At 37.5% G+C, this 27,390-nt stretch overlaps 1 protein-coding gene and 1 pseudogene across 4 annotated transcripts in view; both read right to left on the bottom strand.

The window, feature by feature from the left end:
* AFG2A (AFG2 AAA ATPase homolog A) overlaps positions 1 to 27,390 on the bottom strand; it is a 392,804-nt gene that overhangs the window by 281,443 nt on the left and 83,971 nt on the right. For 2 of the 4 annotated variants that reach the window (XM_003816399.7, XM_008969471.6), the window contains exon 11: positions 7,762 to 7,971. The exons of the other annotated variants lie outside the window; for them this stretch is intronic. In XM_003816399.7, coding sequence (XP_003816447.1) covers positions 7,762 to 7,971 — 210 coding nt within the window. The remainder of the gene's footprint in view (positions 1 to 7,761; positions 7,972 to 27,390) is intronic. 4 annotated transcript variants of the gene reach the window in all.
* LOC134730288 (coilin-like) lies at positions 247 to 24,137 on the bottom strand (annotated as a pseudogene).

Genomic DNA, 27,390 nt, shown 5'->3' with positions numbered 1-27,390 from the left:
TTCCAATTGTAAAACTTTTACAAATATTTTTAAAAGTATTACAGACATGACATTGTAATATTTCACCTCTAAATTTCATTCAAAAAGGAATTGAGATAGAAAGAAAAAACTAGTCTGTCTACATCAGCTAATTTATCCATGAATAAAAAATTAAACCCAACAATAAAATGTGCTTATTTTTAAACTTCTTATAAGTTTAAAATTATCCTTCTTTTTCTTATAAAATTCCTTATAAAATTATCCTTCTTTTTCTAAATCTCTCTAGGTCTTCTTAGATTCCAAATGCTAAAGGTTTTGTTATAGTTCTTATTGTCATTTTCTGCTTTTAGATAAATGTTATTTATGGAATATTTTCACATCAAGACTTTTTTTTATATATCAGCTTTATCAACTGATAAAAGCCCAACTCAAAAAAAATAACATATATATAGTCTTAACATATGATGCTACAACTTTAACATAGTATACTGTACAAATAATGACAAATATAAGTAAATCTGATCTAACTTCTTCATAACCTTGTAAAACTGACAATGGCACAATAACTATTCCACTTGTCCCAAGAATAACAGGTTACTATTAGTTATTCCCTAATAGTCATTCAAACAGGGATAAAACTAAGTATATGTCTTTGTTTAATATTGATGTTAATAACTGCCGATTTAAGCAAATAAGGCACATAATACAACACTATTTGCTGAAGTCAAGGGAATTTTTAAAGTTAAAACAAAACAAAACTCTAAAGGAAATTAAATAGAAACTCAAAAGGTTTCAGACTCTAGATGAGCCCAAACAGTAATAAACCTATAGAAGGAGAATATAGACTTAGGATCCACAAAAGGCATGAAATGACATAGTTCCTGGTGAGACTAAACTGGAAGCTGCACCCAAGGTGAAAGAAAAAATAACCAAAACACTAAGAGAAAGAGTTCTTTATAGTGTTGGGGTCTGGGTTTGGGGCCAGAACTAACACACACCTTTATAGGCTTCAACTGAGAAGTGCAGTGAAACAGGCAAGTTCAGGGCAGCCCCAAACCCAGGTTCCCCAGCCAAGTTCCTCTCAGGGCTTTTCCCAGTAACTTTCCACTATCATTATGGGCAGGGGGACTATGACTAGGAGAGGTCATCAAAGCCCTCACCCATGAAATCCACAATCTTCTTCATGACTCTTCTTTGCCTTACTCCATGCATCCTATTCACTGCAGTACAGAACTCAGAGTTAGCCTTTTAAACTTCAATTACTTCATCTACAATATGCCCAGATCTATTATACTGACCTCAAAATTTATTTAAATATATTTTATTTTTTAGCAAAGTTTAAGATTTACAGAAGAATTGAGCAGATAGTACAAACAGCTCGCATATGCCCACCCACCCAGGTACACTGTTTCCCTTATTATTACTATCTCATATTAGCATGGTATATTTGTTACAATCAGTGAACCCAGATTGAGATATTATTATTAAACTAAAGACCATAGTTATTCAGATTTCCTTAATTTTTCCCTAATGTCCTTTTTTTTTTTTCATTCCAGCATCCTACATAGGATATTGTAACATTACATTTAGCTATCATGTTTCCTTGGGTACTGTCTTGGTGGTGACAGTTTCTCAAACTTTCCTTGTTTTTGATAACCTTCACAGTTTTGAGGAGTACTAGTCAGTGATTTTACAGAATGTCTTTTAACATGGGTTTGCCTAAAATTTTTCTCATGGTTGGACAGGGGTTATGAGCACTCAGGAGGAAGACAACAGAAGTAAAGTGCTATTATCACCACATTATCCAAGGGTATATATAGTCATTTATCAGTATCCACGGGAACTGGTTCCAGGACCACTGTGAATACCAAAATGCACACATACTCAAGTCCTGTAGTCAGCCTGCGGAATCTGAGGACACATAGTTAGCCCTCCTTATTTGGGAGTTTCCATATACCACAAATATTATATTTTCAATCTGTGTTTGGTTGTGGAACCTACAATAAGGAAGGGCAACTATACTGAAAAAAAAATGTATTAAAAAAATGTGTTGTTCAAAGCATCAACTGTACTGTCAACATGACTTATCACTGAAGATGTTAACCTTGATCATCTGGCTGTGGCACGGCTTGTCAGGTTTCACCATTGTACAGTAGCTCTTCCCCTCCCCTCTCTCCATATTAAATTCTTTGGAAAGAAGCCCACACTCAAGGAGTGGGGAGTTATGCACCCCCAAAACTTTTTCATTTGCCTTTTTAAGCATAATGCTCCCCAAAGCTTATAATGTACAAATGTTATACTTCTCTGGATGAAAAAAATGAGACTTACGGAACTTGCTTAAGGCTGCAAAACTAAAAAGTGCTAAGGTTAGGAAGTAAATCCAAGCTATGTGAATCCCAGCTTAGTGTTCTTTTCATCGTGACGTACTCAATATCAAGGGCACAAATTATATACTAACAGGTAAATTTTAAGCTCCCCATTATCCCACCATCAGTCTTTTTCCAGGCACTTCTATATCGTTGAACAGTTTCCTGTATCTTTGGCTGTGATTGCCCTTTCCTATTAACTTTTACTCCTAGACCAAAGCCATGTTATTTTTCTGTTTTCTTTGTCCTAGAGAAACAAAATTATTTTTCAAACCAGTTCCCAGAAACATCTTTCCACTTCTCTGAACCTACCCTACAGAAACTACTTAAACTATCTTCCCTGGTAACTTTGTGTAATTAATGAAAAAAGCCATTGGACACTAGTTCTATTTTTAAAAAAAAAACAAAAAGGGAAATGGAAGAGCATATAATACAGTGGTTAAGAGCTCAGATTCTTGAGTCAGAAAGTTCTGAGACTAAATTTCAGTGCCATCACCACCACTTAGACCTTCGAAAAGTCACTTAACCTTCTTAAAATCATTATCCTTATTTGTAATCTTAAAGCATTCTGTAATTAAAAGAGCTATGCAGTTTTCCATGCAAAAATTAAAAAACAGAAGCCTAAAGATGAATTTGGAATTTTTAAATTTCAGATTATCTTGTACCTATGCAGTTTTCCATGCAAAAATTAAAAAACAGAAGCCTAAAGATGAATTTGGAATTTTTAAATTTCAGATTATCTTGTATCTTTGATAAGAGAATATTAATATATCTAGTTAAATGACAAATAGTAATTACAGATGCTCCTTGATTTACAATGGGGTTATGTCCTGATAAACTCATCAAAAATTGAAAATATCCTAAGTCGTAAAGCATTGAATACACCTAACCTACTGAACATCATATTTTAGATCAGCCCACCTTAAACATGCTCAGAATGCTTATGCTGGCCTACAGTTGGAAAAAATGACGTGGCAACACAGTACATTCTAGAATGTTGGCTGTGTACACTCATGATCACATGGCGGACCGGGAGCCGTGGCTCACTGTTACTGCCCAGCATCATGAGGGAGTACTGTACTGCATATCACTAGCTCAGTAAAAGATTAAAATTTGGGCCTGGCGTGGTGGCTCATACCTGTAATCCCAGCACTTTGGGAGGCCAAGGCGGGTGGATCACAAGGTCGGGAGTCCGACACCAGCCTGGCCTACATGGTGAAACCCCGTCTCTACTAAAAATACAAAAATTAGTCGGGCGTAGTCGTGGATGCCTGTAACCCCAGATACTTGGGAGGCTGAGGCAGAGAATTGCTTGAACCCGGGAGGCAGAGGTTGCAGTGAGCCGAGATCGCGCCACTGCATTCCAGCCTGGGCGACAGAGTGAGACTTCGTCTCAGAGAAAAGAAAAAAAAGATTAAAATTCGAAGTATAATTTCCACAGAGTGCATATCACTTTCACACCATTGTAAAGTCAAAAACTTAAGTAAATCCATCTTAAATTGGGGAGCACCTGTACTCTGAATTGTGCACTACTTTGAATAAACCACAGGTTTTTCTGGAAATGAAATCTATTTTATACAATTCCTCTCTGAGACAAGTATAGAGAAGAAAATTTCCCAAAAAGTCAAGGATATACTAAGCTCATTACATTCCTGTATTCATCAGAATAATTATTTGCTGAAAATCCCTGTCAAAGACCTAATCACATTTCTTGCAGAATTAGTGACAGTTCTTCGTATAGTAGTAAAGCAATGCAGCTATCCCAGGGCAATTAATCTATTGTAGCACTCCAGACAAAAGCAAGAGAGAAGCAGAAAGGAAATTTCAACTGGAAAGTATTTTACATAACTGGCCCAGATAACAAACTAAACTTACACAGTATGTCAAATGTCACAATCTACACAAAAACACATATATATGCCAGAGGGCATTAAGAGCCCACACAAGCCAAGGTGAAGTCTCCACCCTGAGTACAGTATGTATCTTTTAATCCCTGTTCAGAAAAGATGCATAGAGGAAGCTAAAAGGTTCTTTCATAAACTTAGAGGAAGAAGTGTAAGTCTACCAAAATATCTTGAAGATGAAAAGTAGTAATTACCATTGTGAAAAGTGACAGGGAGTTTTTCCTTTCAATCTGTTTAAAATACTTGTGTTTCCTAACTGGCTAGAGAATTCTAGTGTATGTCTACTTTTTCTGATCACTTTCAAAATGTGTAAGATTTGTTATTTCAAAATTTCAAACTAACTTTTAACACTTAAATCTTGTAGAAAACAAATATATAGGTTGAAACCAAACATGTGGGTTGAACAAAAGTTGCCAAGTTTTTTAAACAGGAAGTTAAAATTAAAGAGAACAGGACCAGGTGCAGTGACTCACGCCTGTAATCCTAGCACTTTGGGAGGGTGAGGCGGGCAAATTGCCTGAGCTCAGGAGTTCGAGACCCGCCTGGGCAACATGGTGAAACCCTGTCTCTACTAAAAATACAAAAAATTAGCTGGGCGTTGGGGTGCTTGCCTGTTATCCCAGCTACTCGGGAGGCTGAGGCACAAGAATCTCTTGAACCTGGGAGGTGGGGACTGCGGTGAGCTGAGATCGTGCCACTGCACTCCAGCCTGGGCGATAGAACAAGACTCTGTCTCAAAAAAAAAGAGAACAGAGTATGAATTCCCAACTTCTTTGGCTCCATTTTCTCATACATAAGCTGTATGGTATTGTTACTTTAAAACTTTCCTCACAAACACTGAATAGATGAAAATAAAAGGACCAATGAAAATGCTAGTAGAAGGCAAATTATTTTCATATTCCCAACTTTGTATTTAAAAAAATTTTAAACCTATAGGAGAGTTGAACGAATAGTACATGTTGAGTATTCCTAAATCTAAAAATCCAAAATGCTCCAAAATTCAAAACGTTTTGAGCTCCAACATGACACTCAAAGAAAATGCCCACTTTAGCATTTTAGATTTCAAATTTCAGATTAGGGATGCTCAACTGGGAAGTATAATGCAAATATTTCAAAATGCAAAAAAATTCAAAATCTAAACACTTCAGGTCCAAAGCATTTTGATAAGGGATATTCAATTTGAAAAATAAAAACCCATCATTCATTAAGTATATCCTCCATACAGATTCAAAAATTGAATAATACTGTCGAACTACACTAAATTCTAAACTGAATAAAAATCCACACTAAATCAAAATTAGTAACTAGGACATGTAATAATCTCTGAGTTATGAACTCAATTGATTAAGATAATTTGTTAACATCATGTGGCTTTTCTGTCTGTGACCTAAAAATCTAATGAAAAAGCTCAAATAAATGAATGTGTGCCTGGTTATTTTATATAGCAGTGTACAAAGTTAAACCTTTCAAAGAATCATTTACAATTTCCTCATAGTGAAAAAAAGACTAAAAATGAAATTGTCTAAGGTTATGAAATGTTTATGTTCAAAAAAGATAATAAATATATTTCTAAGTAATTCTAGGAGAGTCCAGAAAGCAGTCTTAGTAGTATCTAAAATTATTACCTTGGATCACAGGAAAAGTAAGATACTAGTTTGTAAGAAAATAAGTGTGCTCTTGAGAGTTAAGTCGAAAACTTATCTGATGAGGACTTCGCTCACAGGTTCTTAAATAAATTTTAGATTTCCAGTAGACAAGAAAAATTCTAATACTATGAATATGCAATTGTAGAATATACAAGGTAAGAACAGAAAAAATGGAGATGAGAGTAAAAAGACTAGAAAATGCCAGCAAACACAGCCATCCCCATTACCACATGATAAAAGGACAAGGACCAAGGAGAAATCAAGATGTCCTGGGAAATGTCAAAATCACTCATTACTTCAACCCTTAAAACCGCAACCTTTGCTGTGTTGCAGCAGCTCACTCCTATAATCCCAGCACTTTGGGAGGGTAAGGTGGGAGGGCTGCTTGAGGCCAGGAGTTTGAGACCAGCCTGGGCAACACAGTGAGACCCTGTCTCTACAAAAATGTTAAAAAGTTAGCTGGTGTGATGGCTCACACCTGTAGTCCTAGCTGCTCAGGAGGCTGAGGCAGAAGGATAGCTTGAGCCCAGGAATTTGAGGTTACAGTGAGCTATAATCACACCACTATACTTCAGCCTGGGCCACAGAGTGAGACCATGTCTCAAAAAAATAACAAATAAACCTGAAACCTTTAAAAGTGTAGTTGTGATTCCCCATAAGTGATCATGCTGTAAATGGTCTCCTCCCCCATTTTTACTCTCCAATATCTTCCAGAAAATAAAAAATATGTTGAAGATACTGACTCTTTAAAGAACAAACAGCTTAATCACACCTAAGTATCATTCTATAAAAATCTTAAGTAAAGCCAAAAGTTGACAAACTACTCTGAAGTTTTGTGCTTTCAAACTGCCAATGATTTCAATGTTCTAAGACAGAAAATGCATTCTGGGCCGGGCGCAGTGGTTCACGCCTGTAATCCCAGCACTTTGGGAGGCCGAGGCAGGCGGATCATGAGGTCAGGAGATCAAGACCATGGTGAAACCTGTCTCTACTAAAAATACAAAAAATTTGTCAGGCACCTGTAGTCCCAGCTACTCGGGAGGCTGAGGCAGGAGAATGGCGTGAACCTGGGAGGCGGAGCTTGCAGTGAGCCAAGATCACGCTAAAGAAAATGCATTCTGTTATGTAAAAAATTCCCTGGTAATATCAAAACAGATGATCATGTGCCTTTTCTGAAATGAATTGATAGTTAATCTATTTAGGTATATATTTTTGTGATACAGTCCACAGAAATGGATTTACAGTTTTATATGTGTGGATTAAGTATCTGGATATATCATAATGTTACATAAAATTAATATCTGGTCCTAAAGTAAGTGTACAACTACATATCATGAAAGATTATCTATCCCAGTTAATCGGGGCGAAGCAATGAACAAATAAAATGTATGTGTGGTTCAGAATAAAAACAATGCACATATACTTTCTGAATGGAAAAGTATTTTTAAAGAATTTAGTGTACCATAACAAGTGTCTTGTTCATTTGAAAATTCTAGGTATGTAAATATTGAATTCACTGTCATGTTTATCTTTAAGTCCTGGTTAAGCAAAAGTCTATAATTAAAAATGTAGAAACAAACAAAAAAAAAGATTAGACTCTGTTACACATGGATATAAGAAATACCAGAATCAAGAAACTAAATAAAGCAGTCTTCCCAATGTCTACCATGATTTGCTGATTACATGCACGAATTTATTTCTTATCACTCATCTCCCTATATTATATTGCCATCAACATCAAATAAAAAAAAAAAGAATCACTGCTCCTTAAGATGCCTTTATTCGTTCTCCTAAAGGTAGGAGTTAAGAGGATGGGGGTCGGGGGAGGCCAAGAGAGAGTAGCGATTAAAAAATTTAACATCCTACCTTTATAGCTAGAAAATTCAGTCCACTCTCATTGGCCAAAGCCTTTGCTATCATTGTTTTAGAGCACCCAGGTGGCCCATAGAGAAGAACCCCTTTAGGTGGCTGAATACCCATTCGAATGAAAGACTCTGGATGTTTTAAGGGCCATTCCACAGCCTGTTCCAACTTCAGTTTGATACTTTCCAGTCCTCCTATATCTGACCAGGATACCTGAAAAATAGAACATTTTCCAAATGTAAGTTTTGCCAGGACAAACAGAGAACTAAAAAAAATAAAAAACATATCATTAACAGAAGAACTGCAAAAAAGAATAGAACCATTTAAGAATCAGGAAAATCCTTTAAAAAATTCCAAGAATAACAAGAAGTAAATTAGGAGTACATAAAATGTGAACTGCATATTGTAAAAATACTAAAAAAAAAAAATTCTGCTTGTAAGTCTCATATAAATAACTGTTTAAATGATTGAACATATCGTAAAATCTAACCTTCTAGAAAGATTTAGAAGTTACGTTTCATCTGTCTGAAAGTGGTTTGAGTCAAGTCATCCAAGGTCTCATCTATATATCTAATTTCTTATACCTCTTCTTTAGCAAAAATACTTCCAAGCATATTTTTGTAGATCTTAAACACACAATCATTTTTATCTTTAGCATATAAAGTATCCCCAAGGTTTTATTTTTCTCAACTAAGAAATACCCCCAGAACAAGACAGCTCTTTATATGTCTTAAGAATATACGTGTACCAGAAAACGTACACAAGAAATAGAATAATGAGACAGGAATCCATGCGTTAAAGAACTAACTATAACAACCAGTAACCATGAACAACCACAGTTCAACAGAAAGGATACTAAGTACAATAACAAACTGAAAAGGCCTTTGGGAGTTCCCAGGAAGAAAAGACTACTTCTAGCTGGAAGACAAACCTAAAAGCCAACTCTCGAAGGATAGATGAGATTTGGAAATGCAAGAACAGGGAAATGGCTAGGTACAGGCCAAAAAGTGACAGAAAGCTCAGAAGGAAAGAAGTATAAAAAGGAAAAGAGAAAAAATATTTGAGGGAGGGAAATAAAGAAAAGTTGAAGTCATAGCATAGGGCCCTGAAGACCAGAGGAAGGAATTCAAGAGAATTCTTTGTACGTTCTTGGAAGTCTTTGAAGTTTTTTAATCTAGAAAGCAATATGGTCTGAAATGTCCTTCTGGAAGACTTCTCTGACAAGATTCATCAGAGAGATCAATTAATGACATAAATATCAGAAAAAAAAACACACCTTGAGCTAGAGTAAACACATGCAGATACTGAAAACTCACTGGAAGGATACTTCAGAGCTATAATTGTGGGTTCTGGGAGTAGAAAAAGAAACAGGAAAAACTTAAAGCTACATTTGGAGAGGGGTGGTGAAACAAAATGGAATCAAGGGTAATATTCAGGATTCAGACTCGGACAAATGAGTAATTAAAAGTTACATGAAAAGAAATAAGGGAACATGTTTGGGAACTAAGGAATATGATGCATAAGGTGTCAACTGGGACTTGAATATAGTAGAAAAATATGGACTATGTGGTGACTAATCAGTCTATATGAATGGAAAGATTGGGGTCTGAGTGATGCATTCTCTATCCTTAATTTCTTTACAAGTATGTATAGACCCCATGTTGTAACGAATACTCCACCATAAATATAAATCCTTAACAAAAGTATTTCTTAGAGCACGTAAGGTCTCACACATAAAGTATATTACTCATATTGCTTTATAACATAAGTACAGTACAAATTTAAAAAACCACTTTCACACTCTTCAAAATACCGCAGAAATCAACTCAATTCTGTTGTACAAATAATCCATAAAACTTAAGCTAAACCAAGCTTGGCCAACCTTCAGTCCAACACAAATTGGTAAAGTCTGTTAAAATATTATGAGATTTTTTTGCAATTTTTTTTAGCTCATCACCTATCGTTCGTGTTAGTATATTTTTTTTAGTTCTATATGATTTTATTTAAAAATGTGTACAGCTGAAGGAGGGATCTGATCTTTTATTAAAAGAAACCAATTTTCACAGTATATATTTGGCCACTTAAGCTTTGTAGTGAATAATAACAGAAAAGGAAGTTTCTGTTCAAATCCTCACTCCAGCACACTCAGCCAGGTGCTTGGCAAGATGACACATTTCCTGGTCTGAGGCTCACAGCCAACCCTCTCACCCAAGTGGAACACCAATTCTCCTCCAGACAGACAGACAGACAGACACACACACAGACACACACACACACACACACACACACACATACACGAGGTCTTATTTTTACTGCTCTACACAGGGCCCTGAGAATCCTTAATTTTAAAGTTGGGAAAAACGTGAAAGGATTCCTTAACTCATTGTCTGTGACAAATCCAACTACCTTTTAACTCTTAACAATTGCCAAGTATAAAATACTTGAAATTTACAAGATGTTCCATTTAATGGGACAACTCAAATGCTATAAAATTAGGTCAAGTAACATGCTTTAATATTTTTAAATGTTACTTAAAACTTAATGAGACAAGATATGCAGCACATTCTTGGTATTATAAACTCCTACTGACAACTGCTGCTTGATGGTCAAAAACTTTTTAAAAAGAGAAGAAACCATACGTATTGGTATACAACAACGTTTGCAGGGAATGTCATGTTTTACATTTTGTTAACTGAAATTGAACCTGACAAAAAAACCAAAGGTCTACAAAACCGACACCCATGTCATTTTAAATGATGAGGTAGATTGTTTCCTATGCAGTAAAGTGAAGATAACAAAAAAACCCATACAACTTTCAAATCCTCTTAAAAAAAAAGTTCAAGTTATAGTCACTTTCACAAACAAGACATTCATAAACTATAAGATGGAGCGGTCATATTCAGACAGGTTCTGTACTTGATGTGTTAATCGGAGATTCAATAATCAGTCTTGGATCAATCAACTCTCCCCAATATACAGTGATCTTGCTCTCCTGCATCACAGCATACTCCACTACCTCGGTTCCATTTTCAATGTGATAAACCAAATCAAATTTCCCAGGTTCTCTCAAGGCAGGTAAGGATGAAAGAATTTCTGTATCTACTTGCTGTGTCTCTGGATTGTGGCTTAATATTTTTCCTTGTAATCACAGACATCAGGAGAGTGTAACTGGATGTTAGTTCCAAAGATTAAATGCAATCTTTTCTCCAACTTGAGGGGCAGCTGTTAACAGCGGTAACAGACCATACAGTCCTTCTAGTGTGTCTCTACCAGATTCTGGAAAACAGTAGATGAATTTGTTACCACTTTATTTAATTGCTGTTGTCTCTGGTTGTCAGTGCTTCTATTTACAACACAGGAAACAGGATGCCCTTGTCCTCGACCTCTCCCCCGCATGCCCCATCCCCTAGCTCCCTTCCAAGAAAAAAGGTTCTCTCCTCTACCCCATCCTCTTTCTAAACTGGGGAGAGACACACTGGGAGAAGGACCAGGAGCCTGTCTGCCACCATTTAACCCAGAACGCTTCCATCCAGTAGCACCTGCAATCTGTGATGACAGCCCAGGGCCTGGACAACCTCTTCCTGCAAAAAGGCCTACTGTCTTTTAGAAACCCACAGCACACTCCGGGGTGCTCGATGACATCAAGCATTCACCTCTGACTCTGAACCAGAATCTGAACTAGAAGATGATGTTCCAGAGGTCTTGCCCTTGCTGGGGGTTAAGGCTAAAGCCAGGTTTTGTAGCCAGTTTGTCTGCAGTTGTACTTTTGGTAGAGGGTCCTTCCTTTGATTACTTAGTTGGTAATTTCTCTGAGGAATTTCTGGCCTCCAAAGTGACTTTGCTGGGACCATCATGATTGATTCATGACAAGACTCAGACTCCGAGGAGGAACTGGGCCTCTCGTTTGAGCAAACGCTTACACCACCTTTCCTTTTGGTTTTAACAAGGCTGTTTCTAGCAGAGCCTTTTGGAGAACTACATCTCTAATTGGCCCGGTCTTTTACTGCCTGTACTTTAGGTGACTTGGGATTCCTGGCCTTTTTTTCATATTCACATTTCTCCTTTTTCTTTGGTGATTTTTTTTGGGGGGGGTCTCTTCGTTATCATCACCCGTTGTGCCACAGGTTGCTTTATTTTTTCTTTATTTTTTTTTTTTTGGCTTATAGTCTGATCTGTGACCGCTTTTCGTTCTAGATCCAAGACCTTCTCATTATTGTTATTGTACTCTTGCTTCTTCCAATGCTTCTTTGAATAGTTGTAATCTGGGTTAGTTTCTTCATCCTCCTCTAACTTAAATGCCCACTTCTTTGCTTTTCAAAGTGATAAATGAGTACTGTCACCATTACTTATGACTACAGAATTCTCAGCAACTCCTCCCTCTTCTAATTTAACTCTGAGGCAGTCATTGTCTCTCATCAGGCATGCGCTCTCGGTGGGGGGCAGGAACCCCTGCTCCAGGTAGAGGCCTCGGAGGGCCCCCAGAACGGAAGCCAAATCGCTGGCGGATGAGACTAATGAGACCTGTGACAACTCGGCGCCTGTTCAAGTCAACCAGAAGCCAGGAAGGCCGTACAGTGCAGGGTAGCTGACAGTGGGTAATCATATTGAAGCTGTAGCCTAACCGGCTCGGAGGCTGCCATCTTGCTCGGAGCCCGTGTTAGTATATTTTATGTGTGGCCCGAGACGATAATTCTTCCAACGTGGACAAGAGAAGTCAGAAGATTGGACAACTCTGAGCAAGACTGAATTTATATGACTATCAAGGCCTGTGTGGAAAAGGTAAATAATTTATTAAAATGTGCAACTCTCAAGATGTTTTTGCATGCCAACTCTCCTAGTGACAATGGTGAAGAAAGAGTTAGAACGAAATATTATAGGTATAGGATACTCAGTTTCACTTCTGCATTTCATTACTAACTGGTGGAGGAATTTCCTTCTCTCAATTTAGGAATCTCCAATCATAATAAACATATATTCTACAGGCATTTCATTATTATTTTTTCTTTTTTATTTGAACTTTTATTTTAGATTCAAGGAGTACATATGCAGTTTGTTACACAAGTATATTGTGTGACGCTGAGGTTTGGATTACAGTTGAACCCCTCACCCAGGTAGTGATCATAGGACTTCATCAAAGAGTTCTGAAAGGAGTTTTAACCCTTTTTTTCCTTCCTTTTATTATTATTATTATTATTATTATTATTATACTTTAAGTTTTAGGGTACATGTGCACAATGTGCAGGTTAGTTACATATGTATACATGTGCCATGCTGGTATGCTGCACCCATTAACTCATCATTTAGCATTAGGTATATCTCCTAATGCTATCCCTCCCCCCTCCCCCCACCCCACAACAGTCCCCAGTGTGTGATGTTCCCCTTCCTGTGTCCATGTGTTCTCAGTGTTCAATTCCCATCTATGAGTGAGAACATGCGGTGTTTGGTTTTTTGTCCTTGAGATAGTTTACGGAGAATGATGATTTCCAATTTCATCCATGTCCCTACAAAGGACATGAACTCATCATTTTTTATGGCTGCATAGTATTCCATGGTGTATATGTGCCACATTTTCTTAATCCTGTCTATCATTGTTGGACATTTGGGTTGGTTCCAAGTCTTTGCTATTGTGAATAGTGCCGCAATAAACATACGTGTGCATGTGTCTTTATAGCAGCATGATTAATAGTCCTTTGGGTATATACCCAGTAATGGGATGGCTGGGTCAAATGGTATTTCTAGTTCTAGATCCCTGAGGAATCGCCACACTGACTTCCACAATGGTTGAACTAGTTTACAGTCCCACCAACAGTGTAAAAGTGTTCCTATTTCTCCACATCCTCTCCAGCACCTGTTGTTTCCTGACTTTTTAATGATTGCCATTCTAACTGGTGTGAGATGGTATTTCATTGTGGTTTTGATTTGCATTTCTCTGATGGCCAGTGATGATGAGCATTTTTTCATGTGTCTTTTGGCTGCATAAATGTCTTCTTTTGAGAAGTGTCTGGTCATATCCTTCACCCACTTGTTGATGGGGTTGTTTTTTTCTTGTAAATTTGTTTGGGTTCATTGTAGATTCTGGATATTAGCCCTTTGTCAGATGAGTAGGTTGCGAAAATTTTCTCCCATTTTGTAGGTTGCCTGTTCATTCTGATGGTAGTTTCTTTTGCTGTGCAGAAGCTCTTTAGTTTAATTAGATCCCATTTGTCAATTTTGGCTTTTGTTGCCATTGCTTTCGGTGTTTTAGACATGAAGTCCTTGCCCATACCTATGTCCTGAATGGTAATGCCTAGGTTTTCTTCTAGGGTTTTTATGGTTTTAGGTCTAATGTTTAAGTCTTTAATCCATCTTGAATTAATTTTTGTATAAGGTGTAAGGAAGGGATCCAGTTTCAGCTTTCTACATATGGCTAGCCAGTTTTCCCAGCACCATTTATTAACTAAGGAATCCTTTCCCCATTGCTTGTTTTTCTCAGGTTTGTCAAAGATCAGATAGTTGTAGATATGCGGCATTATTTCTGAGGGCTCTGTTCTGTTCCATTGATCTATATCTCTGTTTTGGTACCAGTACCATGCTGTTTTGGTTACTGGCATTCCATTATTATAGAGGTCCCCTCTCCTGGGCTGTTTAGGACTGCTGACTATATTGAGACTTTGTACTACTGGCATTTAACAGAAAAGATTAAAATAAATTAAATGATCTGACTTATTTTGAAGACAGGAAGAAATATAAGAAAATGCTCAAAGAGGAACATTTCTTTGTGGGATAATCTCTCTGTGAGACACACTGAGAGAGCTTTTACTTATTATGGAAGTTCTCTAAAATGTAAATGAAACACATCAGTCAAGTGATTCTTATAGTCTATTAAGATCCATGTGTTGGTAGAAGGGCTATCATTAAAGAAGGAGTAGTGGGGTTTAAGAAGAGCAAGGAAGTAGACTTAATGGAAAGCAACACACAGTAACTGAAGTTCTATTTATATCTCAGATGGCAACAGTGAGCTATAAATTTAAGATTCTGGCTTCTTGGTGAAGACTGTTTGTCATGTAATTAGATATACCTTGTTGTCTTCCTAATAGGTAAGAATAAAAATCTTAAAAAGGGAAAAGGTAAAAAAAGAAAAAAAAAAAAAAGCTCAAAAGAGTCCATTTCAAAAATCATTAAAATTATTTTTTTAAAAAAAGCTTAAATAACTAGCTTGGGAAAGGTACCGTTACAAGTATGGAATATAAGAGGAAATGGATGATACAAAAAAGAAATGCAAAATCAAACTATGGGGGTAAAAAGCTCAACTCTCTACTAATCAAAGCCAAAACATCCAAATTAAAATAGTGAAAAGCTGTTTTCAGCTTATAAAATTAGCAAAGAGTAAAATATGGACTTCTCAAGGCCAGTGATAGACAATGAGTCAACACTGTCACACACTGGTAGAAGAAAAAAATCATAATGTTTATTAAATGTACTTGGCAACATATTTTAGAAGTTCATACATTTTACCTAGTAATATTACTTCCTAGACTATCCTCCCAAAACAGTTCAGGAAATACAAAAAGATTTCTTCTTCAAAGATTCATGGCACAACACTCTGTATGACAGAAAATAACCTAGAAACAACCTCAATGCTAAACATCAAACAACTATTAAATGAATTATAGAATACCTAAAGAATGGACAATCATATAGAAATTAAATAAATTTTAGAAGATATTTTATATTTTCTGAAAATTTACGTAATAAAAAAGCAGAATATAAAGATTTTAATACATTATAATCCCAATTAAAACACATACACACAGGTCAGGAGTTCAAGACCAGCCTGGCCAACGTGGTGAAACCCCGTCTCTACTAAAAATACAAAAATTAGCCAGGCATACTGGCCGGCACCTGGAAACTCCGCTACTCGGGAGGCTGAGGCAAGGGAATCACTTGAACCAGAGAGGCGGAGGTTACACTGAGCCGAGATCGCGCCATTGAACTCCAGCCTGAACGCCAAGAGTGAAAGTCCGTCTCAAAAAAAAAAAAAAAAAAAACCACATACACATATATGTATTTTCAAAAATTGTTATTTTTAAAGTGATAGGAATACAAGCAATTTCTATATTATCCATAATAATTTTTGGTATTATGAAAATTTTCTACAGTGAAACTGCATTACTTTTATCATTTGACATACTCGTGTGTGTGTCTGTGTGCATGGGTGTGTGTGTGTTTGTGTGTGTATGTATATATAAAAGCATGAGGACAAGGAAGCAGACTAAGATCCTAGAAGCTGTGGTCAAGAAAAAAAGAAAAGCATGACGCAGATGGGGAGTTAAGAGGTTCAGCCAAAAACAAAAACAAAACAAAACAAAAAAAGCCTTGATGGGTGCCCAACGTTGTCAGGGAACCACCCATTCATCTGGTAGAACTAGGTGACAAAGTTAGAGAAATGACTGATTCACAAATCTAGGAAATTTTCTTAACCTAAGTTTCCTTTATTATTACAACTGTAATTCGTTTATTCTTTCCAACTATTGTACTGTGGTTAAAATTTACAACTGAAATAAATTCAATCAATTTTAAGAAATGTCTTCTATGTGCAGGATTTGTCCTAGAGACTGTAGGGGCACAAAGATGAGTGCAATAATGTCCAAAAAATCTGAAATCTAGAAAGAGAAATAAGAAAAGTATCCTAAAAGAGATAGTCTCTAAATATATAAAATATCTGTCTTTATACAAATTAATACAAAAGCTACTGAAAAACAGCTTTATAATTCTCAAATAAGACAGTGAAGACAGATTTGAAAATTGCATACATGTAAGATGTCAAGATTTTAGAATATAAAAATAGCAGCAATTCCCACCTTGTTGATTATGAGAATAGCAGATATAAGAAGTATAGCCTACAAGAAATTATAAAGAAGGATGTAAGAATTATCTGTATGCCAATACCTAAAAGTAACCCTTATTAATATTTTGGTGTAGGACCTTCTAGCCTCTCCAAATGCAAACACACGTGTGTGCATGTGTATGTATGGTTTAACATATTCACAATTTTACATTCTGATTCTTTTTAACTTCATACTTTTTTGATATAGTAAATATCTTCTAAAATTTAGAACTTGGTAAAAAAAAAAAAAATGGTCTTGGGTTCAAATCTCAGACCCAGTACTTACTATGTGACTTTGGGTAATTTACTTCAACTCTCTAAACTTTTTCCTCTTCTATAATATGGGGATAATAAACCCTAAGGTCTCAGGATCACTGTGAGAATTAAACAGGAGAGCATATGTTAAATTAATTGTACTTTGCCTGGCATGTGGTAAATATTTAATAAATACTAGATACTTTATTTAAATGTCTGAGAGATGATTATAAAGTTTATATTCTGGAGGACTACTGAAAAAGATAAGCCATTAAATTATCTTCACTTTTTTTTTGTTCTGATCACTTTAAACTAAAGGCAAACCAATTTTGCATTTTGATTTTAGTACCTGAAAGCCAAATAAATGATAAGTCTTTCTATGGCTATGATAATAATTCACAAATAAATATGAATCAGCTTAAAAAGCCTGGCCAACATGGCGAAACCCCATCTCTACTAAAAATACAAAAAAAAAAAAAATTAGCTGGGCGTGGTGGTGCATGCCAGTAATCCCAGCTACTCAAGAGGCTGAGGCAGGAGACTCGCTTGAACCTGGGAGGCGGAGTTGCAGTGAGCCAAGAGCATGCCACTACACTCTAGCCTGGGTGACACAGTGAGACTCTGTCTCAAAAAAAAAAAGCTTATTATTACACAGAAGAGTTCTAAAGCATAGGAAGTCATGGGAAAAGTTAGTCTGTAGAGAAGGATAAACACTACCATGAAATCATAAAATCCTAGAACCAGAAGAGGAATTCAAAAGCTAGCTGTTTCACTATCCTACCTTCAGACAGCATATCATCTTTCAACACCTCTCATCTTTCAACAAATAGTACTTTACGCTTAAAATTGTTTTTAATTCTAGAACCTTCTTTTTGGTAACTTACAATATATCATAACTACTGTAAAATTATTCCTACAATATAGTCTAAATTATTTTTACAATATAACCTAAATCATTCCTGATAATATTTGCATCCGATCTTATTTTGCCCTAATGAAAACAGTGAACAGCTGCTCACATATGGCTTTCTAACTTTTTGAATTAAAGTCAGAAGTGCAAGAACAGCTGTCAAACAAGCACAGAGCAGTGAGATAAATTTCCCAAGGAACATGTCCCTGACAAACATCCTATAGTTAGTTCTTCCTAGCCAAACACCCCAAAACAAAATAGAACAACAACAACAAAAATTCAAACTATACACCCATAGAAGCCAAGGAACTTGATGATCAGGTTAAAAATAAATAGAAAAAAATACTTTTATGGACAAATTCCAAGACAGCAAAATAAAAATTAATGAACTGAGCTATAGACATTAGAAAAATTACTATGAGAAAGGAATTCCGTAGCTCCAGGGGGACTGACAACGTTTTTATACATCTATGAGTCAAGATACTCTTGCTTGCTGGGTGCCAAGTTTTTTACCACCAGGGACAAAAATTCTTTTCAAAGTATTATTTTAGAGAAAATGCCATGACATTTTGTTTTTTCATGCTAACAACTCCCAGTGTAAGGACAAGAAGTCAGGCAGTCGCAATTGGGCTGGCACCTGTTCCAAATTCTTTGTGGGGTCATACACTAACTTTTCAGCATGTTCAAAAGACACATATTTTGTTTAGAAATCATAAATGTACCAAATTACTAAAGATATTACATATTGCAGGAAAAAAAAGGTTGAGAAAACCAACCTCCAAGGTCAAGAACAATTATAAATTTCCAAATGCTTCTTTAATACAGATAAAGCAAGATTAGGAAGCAGTAACTGTTAAAATGTGTTCTTAGATCTAAATGAAAATAAGTAAAAGCCATTAGTTGTATATAGTGAAAAGCAAAAAAAAAAAATTTCCCATGCTGTAAAGACATTCTATGAAGATTAAAAAAAAAAAAAAAAAGAAGTCAAAAGTTCCAGTTTCACTATGCTGCCATAAGGCAACTATAGACTCTCTCCCGTTGATTAAAAAGAAAAATGTCAGACCAAATGCAAAAATCACTCGAGGACTCTGAAAAGCAATGAAAAGCAGACAGATTGTGCAGACAAGTAAAAATGTGAAGAAGTGCTATGCACAGGGTGAGTGGGAAGGGCTGAGTATTCAAAGAGGTCTTTGCTTCTCTTTTCTCCCAGCCTTTCCCCTCTTTCTGTTTTATTTCCATTTTCCATAAGCAAGCTTAGGTTGAAAACATCTAACAATTTCACAGATGGGAGTACAAAAAGCTAAAAAACTAGATTAGAAAGAATATAAGAAACTATACACCAAAACTGGGCCACTAATTGCTCTTGATTTGTTGGGATTTGTTGCTCTTTAGTAAATAACATTGAGAACCTCACTAAACATATAATAGCTAAGAGGGCCAGATGTTCATAGATGTCATATTTAATAAGTAAAGACATTAAGATGGGAATTAGTCAAGTTTAAAAAATATAGGTATCTGAAAAAAACATGAAAAATATTATCAACTTAAAGGTAATTTTTTTCCAAACTGTATAGATTTCAATAATCAGTTTAATGGTTATATTAAAATCTTAGCTCAATTTCTAAAATATAATTACATTACAATCACACTTAGCACTGTCCTCAGATCTGGCTATGCATGAAGTCAAACCTTATAAATATAATAAATTATCCAAGTAACTTCCCTTAGATTACAAAAATGTATGTCTTAATTCACCTTAAAAATGGTTAACCATTTACACAATGAGCTTTTAAAAAACTACCTACTTTTGTCAGATGAACAAGTATAAGAAAAAAAAACTCATAAAAAATGGAAATTTAAAAAAGTAACAAAAATTAAGACTCAGATATGACAACAGCATAAAACTCACCTACAAAATTCTTCATACATCATTAAAATATTTTGCTTTTTCTAATTTACCAAATTCCTTGAATAACTTCCCTATAATCACCAGCAAATGCTTTGAATATTTAAGAAAACTGCTTAGTAACTCCTGCAATTCTTACCATGGCATAGCAGAACTGGGAAAGATAAAGGAATATGGATAATATAGAAACTAAAAACAAGGAAACTAAAAACAGAGGGAAGACAGAGGGGATTCTACTGATTGACCCCCAAGCCCAGGAGCTAAGTATATGTTTAACAAGCTTCTTAAGTGAATTTTAAGTCAATCATATGGAATACTACATAACCAAATGCCCCAAAACTAGAAGAAATCATTTTTAATAGTAAAAATGTTTAAATGAGTTTTGATTACTTTTCTTGATAATTTGAGGCATGAGTAATTAATAACTAAACTATTTTTTCTATATGTGTGTATGACTAGGACCTTCCTAACATAGTACCTTCTATATTACATATGTTTGGTGCTTGGTAAAGAAATAAATTAATAGGCAGACATGTATTTCTCTTGTATTATCTTACAAGTAAAACAACAGAAGGGGTAAAAGTGACAGAGGGACAAGCTGGTAGGAGGTTAAGATGGGCAATATAGAAAAAAGTTGGAGATTTGCTGCACCTACCAACCCATCATCTAGGTTTTAAGCCCCACATGCATTAGGTATTTGTCCTAATGCTCTCCCTTCCCTTGCCCCCAAACCCCGACAGGCCCTGGTGTGTGATGTTCCCCTCCCTGTGTCCATGTGTTCTCATTGTTCAACTCCCACTTATGAGTGAGAACATGCAGTGTTTGGTTTTCTGTTCCTGTGTTAGTTTGCTGAGAACCTGCACATTCTGTACACGTATCCTGGAACTTAAAGTAAAATAAAAATAAAAATAAAAATAAAAATAAAGAAAAAAGTTGGAGAGTTAGTATTAAACCCATAGATGTGGTCAGGTGAAAAAGGTTACCAATTGTCAGGCCTCTGAGCCCAAGCTAAGCCATCATATCCCCTGTGACCTGCACCTATATATACATCCAGATGGCCTGAAGTAACTGAAGAATCACAAAAGAAGTGAAAATGGCCTGTTTCTGCCTTAACTGATGACATTACCTTGTGAAATTCCTTCTCCTGGTTCATCCTGGCTCAAAAGCTCCCCCGCTGAGCACCTTGTGACCCCTCCACCCCTGCCAGCCAGAGAACAACCCCCTTTGACTATAATTTTCCTTTACCTACCCAAATCCTATAAAACGGCCCCACCCCTATCTCCCTTTGCTGACTCTCTTTTCGGACTCAGACCGCCGACACCCAGGTGAAATAAACAGCCTTTTTGCTCACACAAAGCCTGTTTGGTGGTGTCTTCACACAGACACAAGTGAAATTTGGTGCCGTGACTCGGATAGGGGGACCTGCCTTGGGAGATCAATCCGCTATTCTCCTGCTCTTTGCTCCATGAGAAAGATCCACCTATGACCTCTGGTCCTCAGACTAACCAGCCCAAGGAACATCTCACCAATTTTAAAGCCAGTAAGCGGCCCCTTTACTCTCTTCTCCAACCTCTCTCACTAACCCTCAATCTCTTTCTCCTTTCAATCTTGGTGCCACACTTCAGTCTCGCCCTTCTCTTAATTTCAGTTCCTTTCCTTTTCTGGTAGAGACAAAGGAGATGTGTTTTATCCAGGGACCGAAAACTCCAGCGCCGGTCACAGACTTGAGAAGACAGTCTTCCCTTGGTGTTTAATCACTGCGGGGATGCCTGCCTGATTATTCACCGACATTTCATTGGTGTCTGATCACCGCAGGGACGCCTGCCTTGGTCATTCACCCACATTCCCTTGGTGGCAAGTCAATTGTGGGGACACCTGCTTTGGCTGCTCACCCACCCCTTCTCTCTGTGTCTCTCCCCACCCCTTCTCCATTTTCCTGGGAGGCAAGCATCCCCCACCCCTTCTCTCCGTGTCTCTACCCTTCCTTCTCTCCACTTTCCTGGGGGGCAAGCACCCCATACCCCTTCTCCACTTTCCTGGGGGACAAGCACCCCCACCCCTTCTCTCTGTGTCTCTACCCCTTTTCCACTTTCCTAGGAGGCAAGCACCTCCCACCCTTTCTCCACTTTCCTGGGGGATAAGCGTCCCCCACCCCTTCTCTCCATGTCTCTACCCACCCCTTCTCCACTTTCCTGGGGGGCAAGCATCCCCACCGCTTCTCTCCATGTCTCTACCCTTCCTTCTCCCACTTTCCTGGGGGGCAAGCACCCCACACCCCTTCTCCACTTTCCTGGGGGACAAGCACCCCCCACCCCTTCTCTCCATCTCTCTACCCTCTCTTCTCTCCACTTTCTTGGGGGGGCAAGCACCTCCCACCCCTTCTCCACTTTCCTGGGGGGCAAGCAACCCCCACTCCTTCTCTCCATGTCTCTACCCACCCCTTCTCCACTTTCCTGGGGAGCAAGCACCCCCCACCCCTTCTCTCCATGTCTCTACCCACCCCTTCTCCACTTTCCTGGGGGGCAAGCACCCCTCACCCCTTCTCTCCATGTCTCTACCCACCCCTTCTCCACTTTCCTGGGGGGCAAGCAACCCCCACCCCTTCTCTCCATGTCTCTACCCACCCCTTCTCCACTTTCCTGGGAAGCAAGCACCCCACACCCCTTCTTTCTGTGTCTCTACCCTCTCTCTTCTCTCCACTTTCCAGGGGGGCAAGCACCCCCCACCCCTTCACTCTGTCTCTACCCTCTCTTTTCTCTGGACTTGCCTCCTTCACTATAGGCAACCTTCCACCCTCCATTCCTCCTTCTTCTCCCTTAGCCTGTGTTCTCAAGACCTTAAAACCTCTTCAGCTCACACCTGACCTAAAATCTAAGCATCTTATTTTCTTCTCCAACACCGCTTGACCCCAATATAAACTTGACAGTGGTTCCAAATAGCCAGAAAACGGCACTTTCGATTTTTCCATCCTACAAGATCTAGATAATTCTTGTCATAAAATGGGCAAACGGTCTGAGGTGCCTGACGTCCAGGCATTCTTTAACACGTCGGTCCCTCCCTAGTCTTTGTTTGGTGGTCTCTTCACAGGGACGCGAGTGAAACCAATATGTAAAAGTGTACAAAGTCTATACATACATGCCTTGCATTACATTTCCTAGCCCTAATCTGTCCAAATAGTTGGGTCATAAGTTCAAACCATTTTCTCTGATTTCCTTTGATGGTTAGCTGATAATAAAAGTTTTTGTATACATGGAAATAAAAAGCCTACTCTGCCAAGACTGGCTGAAGGGATGTTCCAAATGTTTATTAAACGCGAGGCAAAGACAGAAGATATCTCTGGGTCAGAAAGCTCAGCAAACTCATATAAGCAAACTTTAAAAGCAGTTCAGATTCTGTGTCCTGAGGTATAGACTAGAAAGTAAGCTCCCCCATGGGGAAGAATAATCAATGCTGGCCAGAGAACAAAGATCTTGGGGAAAGAGGACTGTTACTGATGTTTTGGTTTGAAGGCAAAAGGTAGGAGGACAAACCTCTGATAAAGAGTGAAGAAAGTATTAGAAAACAATCCTTAAAACATAGTCTTAATGGGCAATATTTAGAAAAGAAAAAAATGTTTTAACTTACATCAAAGTTTGTCCCTGAATGTTGAATGTGCTACATGTAATAGCTGGGGGTATGAGTTTACTGGTACAGAACCAACTAGGGAATTGGCTCAAAGTACGTCACAAGAAAATTCTGGAAGAAGAACTTGCCTTGAGAAATTGGACATGTATCTCAGGCACAGAGCAAGTTCAATGAGATAGGTCAAGCGAGTCTCAGAAGTAAGCAAGCCTACGTGGTTAGATCGCTGAGCAAAAACTGACTGTCTTAGGGTAGAAATTACCTAATTGTATCATTTTTATAACTTAGGGTAAGTGTGGGGCCCATGCGTTACACGTGTGTATTTATGGTTAACAAGAGTCAGGCTGCTATAAGTAGAGTTGGTAAAAGTTTTAATATCTAATATCCATTCATTTTCTCAATTATTTATGTATTCACTCATTGATTCAGATATATTCATATTACTGCATGGCTGTTTTGAATGCTTGGCCTGGCTCTAAGAATACAAAAATGAATAAAACTGACACGGTCTCTACATTGTGGAGCTTACAGTCTGGAAAAAAAAAATACATTAAAACATACACTAATACTTAAATTAAGGACTAGACAAAAAATTATACGGAATACTACAAGAGCCCATGACAGGCCTTGAGGGTCCTCTAAGTCAAGTATAGCTTCCTAAAAGGTCTGACATTTAAGCAACAATATGAAGAATGAGTAGGAGTTAGGCAGTTAAAGAGAATGAATGAGTTTGTACCATTTGGAGTCCCTAATACTAAATTTTAATTTGGCTTGTAGAAGGAAGAGAGGCATATGAGAATAATGGAAAAGTTATGCTGAAGGGCCAGACTGGAGTTTTACTCCAGATTCTAATCTAGTAAAAGAGACCAATTTTAGCTTCCCTAATCTGCAACTTGACCAATTACTGTTCTCCCTTCTGGCTTCCTTTCCCTGTTGTCTCCAGAAAGATATGAAGTTGTGCACAGCGATCTTGATACCACTGCAAAGAAGGCTGCATATTAATTAAAAGTTATCAGATAAGAAAAGCCACTGAGAACAAATCTGGCATATAAGCACCATAATGGCCTAAAATCTGATTAAGTATTTCTGAAGGGCCAGGAGATTTTTAAATTAGATAATTAAAGGTTCAAAATATATATTATACCTTAGTTAGACTGTGATGAAAATTGGAACTTCATGTCTGGTTTTCCTCCCAAAACCGTCAATCCCAGTCAAACCGTAAGAAAACATCAACCAAACTCAAATTGAGAAGCATTCTACAAAAGACCTGACCAGTACACCTTAAAATCGTCAAGGCCATCAAAAATAAGAAAAGAAATTGTCACAGCCCAGAGAAACCTAGAAACATGATGACCACATGTAATGTGAAAATCTACAAGGGATCCTCAAACAGACAAAGGACATTAGAGGAAAAACTAATTCAATCCAAATAAAGTATGGAGTTAGTAAACTAGAGATGTATGTACTGGTGCATATAAAAACAAGTATCAGGCACAATATCCCAGTATGTATGTACCTTGGGCCATGCTGTACCAATCTGACCAGATAAGTTTATACTGACAGTGTGATTTATGGTGAATGCTTGTTTTTGCCCTGGGAAGTACTGGAATCTGGATAGCTGAGGTCAGTCACGCCAGCACTGTAGTATACCAACGTGACCAACCTCCAGTAAAATTCTGGACACTAAGGCTCAAGTGAACTTCTCTGTTTGGTAGTGACTTCACACCTGTTGTCACACATAGTTGCTGGGAGAATTAAGTGTGTTCCCATGTGACTCCACTGGAAAAGGACATCTAGAAGTGTGTACCTGGTTTCTTCTGGACGTTACCCATGCACCTTTTCCCTTTGCTTATTTTTATCTGTATCCTTTCAGTGTTAACAAATCATAACCATGAGTGTAACAGCTTCCGAGTCCAGTGAGTCCTTCTAGTGAATCATCAAGCCTGAGAGTGGTCTTGGGGACCCCAATGAAGACAGATGCACAGACAGATAGGTAATAAAATTACAAACAAATTAACAGTTCTCCAGAACTCACACCTCCCCCAACTCTCCATCTACATTCAACCCAGGACATTAAAGAAAACTTTATACCAAACCTTTAAACTTATCCTTAAATTTATTTCAGGCCTATGATGGAGTTCTCAAACATCTGCTGCTAGTTTTCAGATAAGTTTAATCAATCTACCCTACTTTTCCCATTTTAGCATCATACCCCATTTTACCTTAGAGCATTCCTCCTTCTATAGGATCAAAACGAGAAGAAATTTCATTCTTAATAAGCTTTTTTTTTTTTTCTAAAAATGTATACTTAAAACTGCAAAGCAGTTCTCTAAAGAGTACATGAAATTCAGACAGCAATTTTAACACGGGACATGTGAATATGTCCTATGCTGTGGCATGGCTGCATGGCTGTAAATCATTAAATATGGGACTTTCAAAAATGGACAAATAAGGACCTTTGTTTCTGATCATAAAGTAAAAAAGATAACATTTATTTACCTTTCTGTCTTGCTACAGTTTGGATATGGTTTGTTTGGTCCTGCCAAATCTCACTGAAATTTGATCCCCAATATTGGAGGTAGGGCCTAGGTGAGAGCTGTCTGGATTGTGGCAGCAGATCCCTCATGAATGGCTTGGTGCCATTCTCCAGGAGTGAGTAAGTTTTTACTCTTAGTTCCCATAAGAACTGGTGACTGAAAAGAGCCCGGCATCTCTCTCTTGCTACTCATCTTGCTGTGTGATCTCTACATGTAAGCTTCCCTTCACCTTCTACACAAGTGAAAGCTTACTATAGGCCTCAGCAGAAAGAGATGCTGGTGCCATGCTTCTTGTACAGCCTGCAGAACCATGAGCCAAATAAACCTCTTTTCTTTATAAATTATCCAGCCTGAGGCATTCCTCTATAGCAATACTAAATTCTATAGCAATACTAAATGGACTAAGACATGTCTGGAAAAAACAAAACAAAAAAACTAAACTAAAAGAAGTAAACAAAATATATAAAGTATCAACTTTCAGGACACTCAACATCTGAATGAAAGACAATGACCGTTGAGAGAAGGGAAACCAATAAGATGAGCCCTATGATTGCACCCAACTTATTGACTGGAAAAAGTTCACAGGTCACAGCAATGGAAACCTTAGGCAGAACCTACAAACTCCCTGAGTTGAGAAGACAGAGCTAGGAGTATGGGAAAGTCAAAGTGGCTACAGTTTGCAGGGTAGAGTACTGGAGATAATAAATAAAGTTCCCAGGGAGAAAACCTTTAAAATTTGCAGAAGGTCCATATATGTGTGTGTGTGTGTGTGTGTGTGTGTGTGTATATATATATATATATACACACACACACATACACATATATATATATAGGCATGGAGAATTTAATAGGCAAGAAAGAAGAATAAAACAGCTCCCCTGTACAGAGACAGAGGGAGTGGGGATTCAAACAAAGAGAAAACCCTGTGTGTGACGGAAAAGTGTCTGCCAAATATTCACACATGAAGAAAACACACAAGACCAAAGAAAAGCACCTAAAAAGAATGGAGCAAATAATACTCAAAGCTCACAAAGGGCCAGGAATAGTGCCTCCTCCGAATAGCCAGAGTGGAAACTCATAATTCATAGGGCATTAGGTAGAGTACTAAAAAGGGCCCTACCTCAATAGAGTGGAAAAATCAACCCTATTCAAAACACAGCCTTAGTCTCACCTCAGAAAATTTAAACACAAGACTAAAAAGGATCAAACTGTTACCAAAACACTTAACCACACCTCAAAACTACACTCAAAAATACTTTTATAAATACTAAAATTCTTATGAATATTTAAAAAACCCACCTCCCAACAAGGTAAAATTTACAATGTCTAAAATTCAATCAGAAATCACCAGGCATGCAAAACTCCGCTCTAGCCCCCAAGACCATGGTTTCCTTCCACAAAAAGAAAAGAAAGGAAAAAAAAGAGAGTAAAAGAAAATAACTTTGCAACTGGAAAAAAAAAATAACAAGCATGCAAAGAAACAGGAAAATATACCCGTAAGGAGAAAGAGAAAAACCAATAAATTGAAACTGATCCA

The sequence above is a fragment of the Pan paniscus genome, chromosome 3, assembly GCF_029289425.2.
Source record: "Pan paniscus chromosome 3, NHGRI_mPanPan1-v2.0_pri, whole genome shotgun sequence".
NCBI classification, from domain to species: domain Eukaryota; kingdom Metazoa; phylum Chordata; class Mammalia; order Primates; family Hominidae; genus Pan; species Pan paniscus.
The sequence above is the reverse complement of the archived record's forward strand: the minus strand, read 5'-3'. Positions and strand labels throughout refer to the sequence as shown.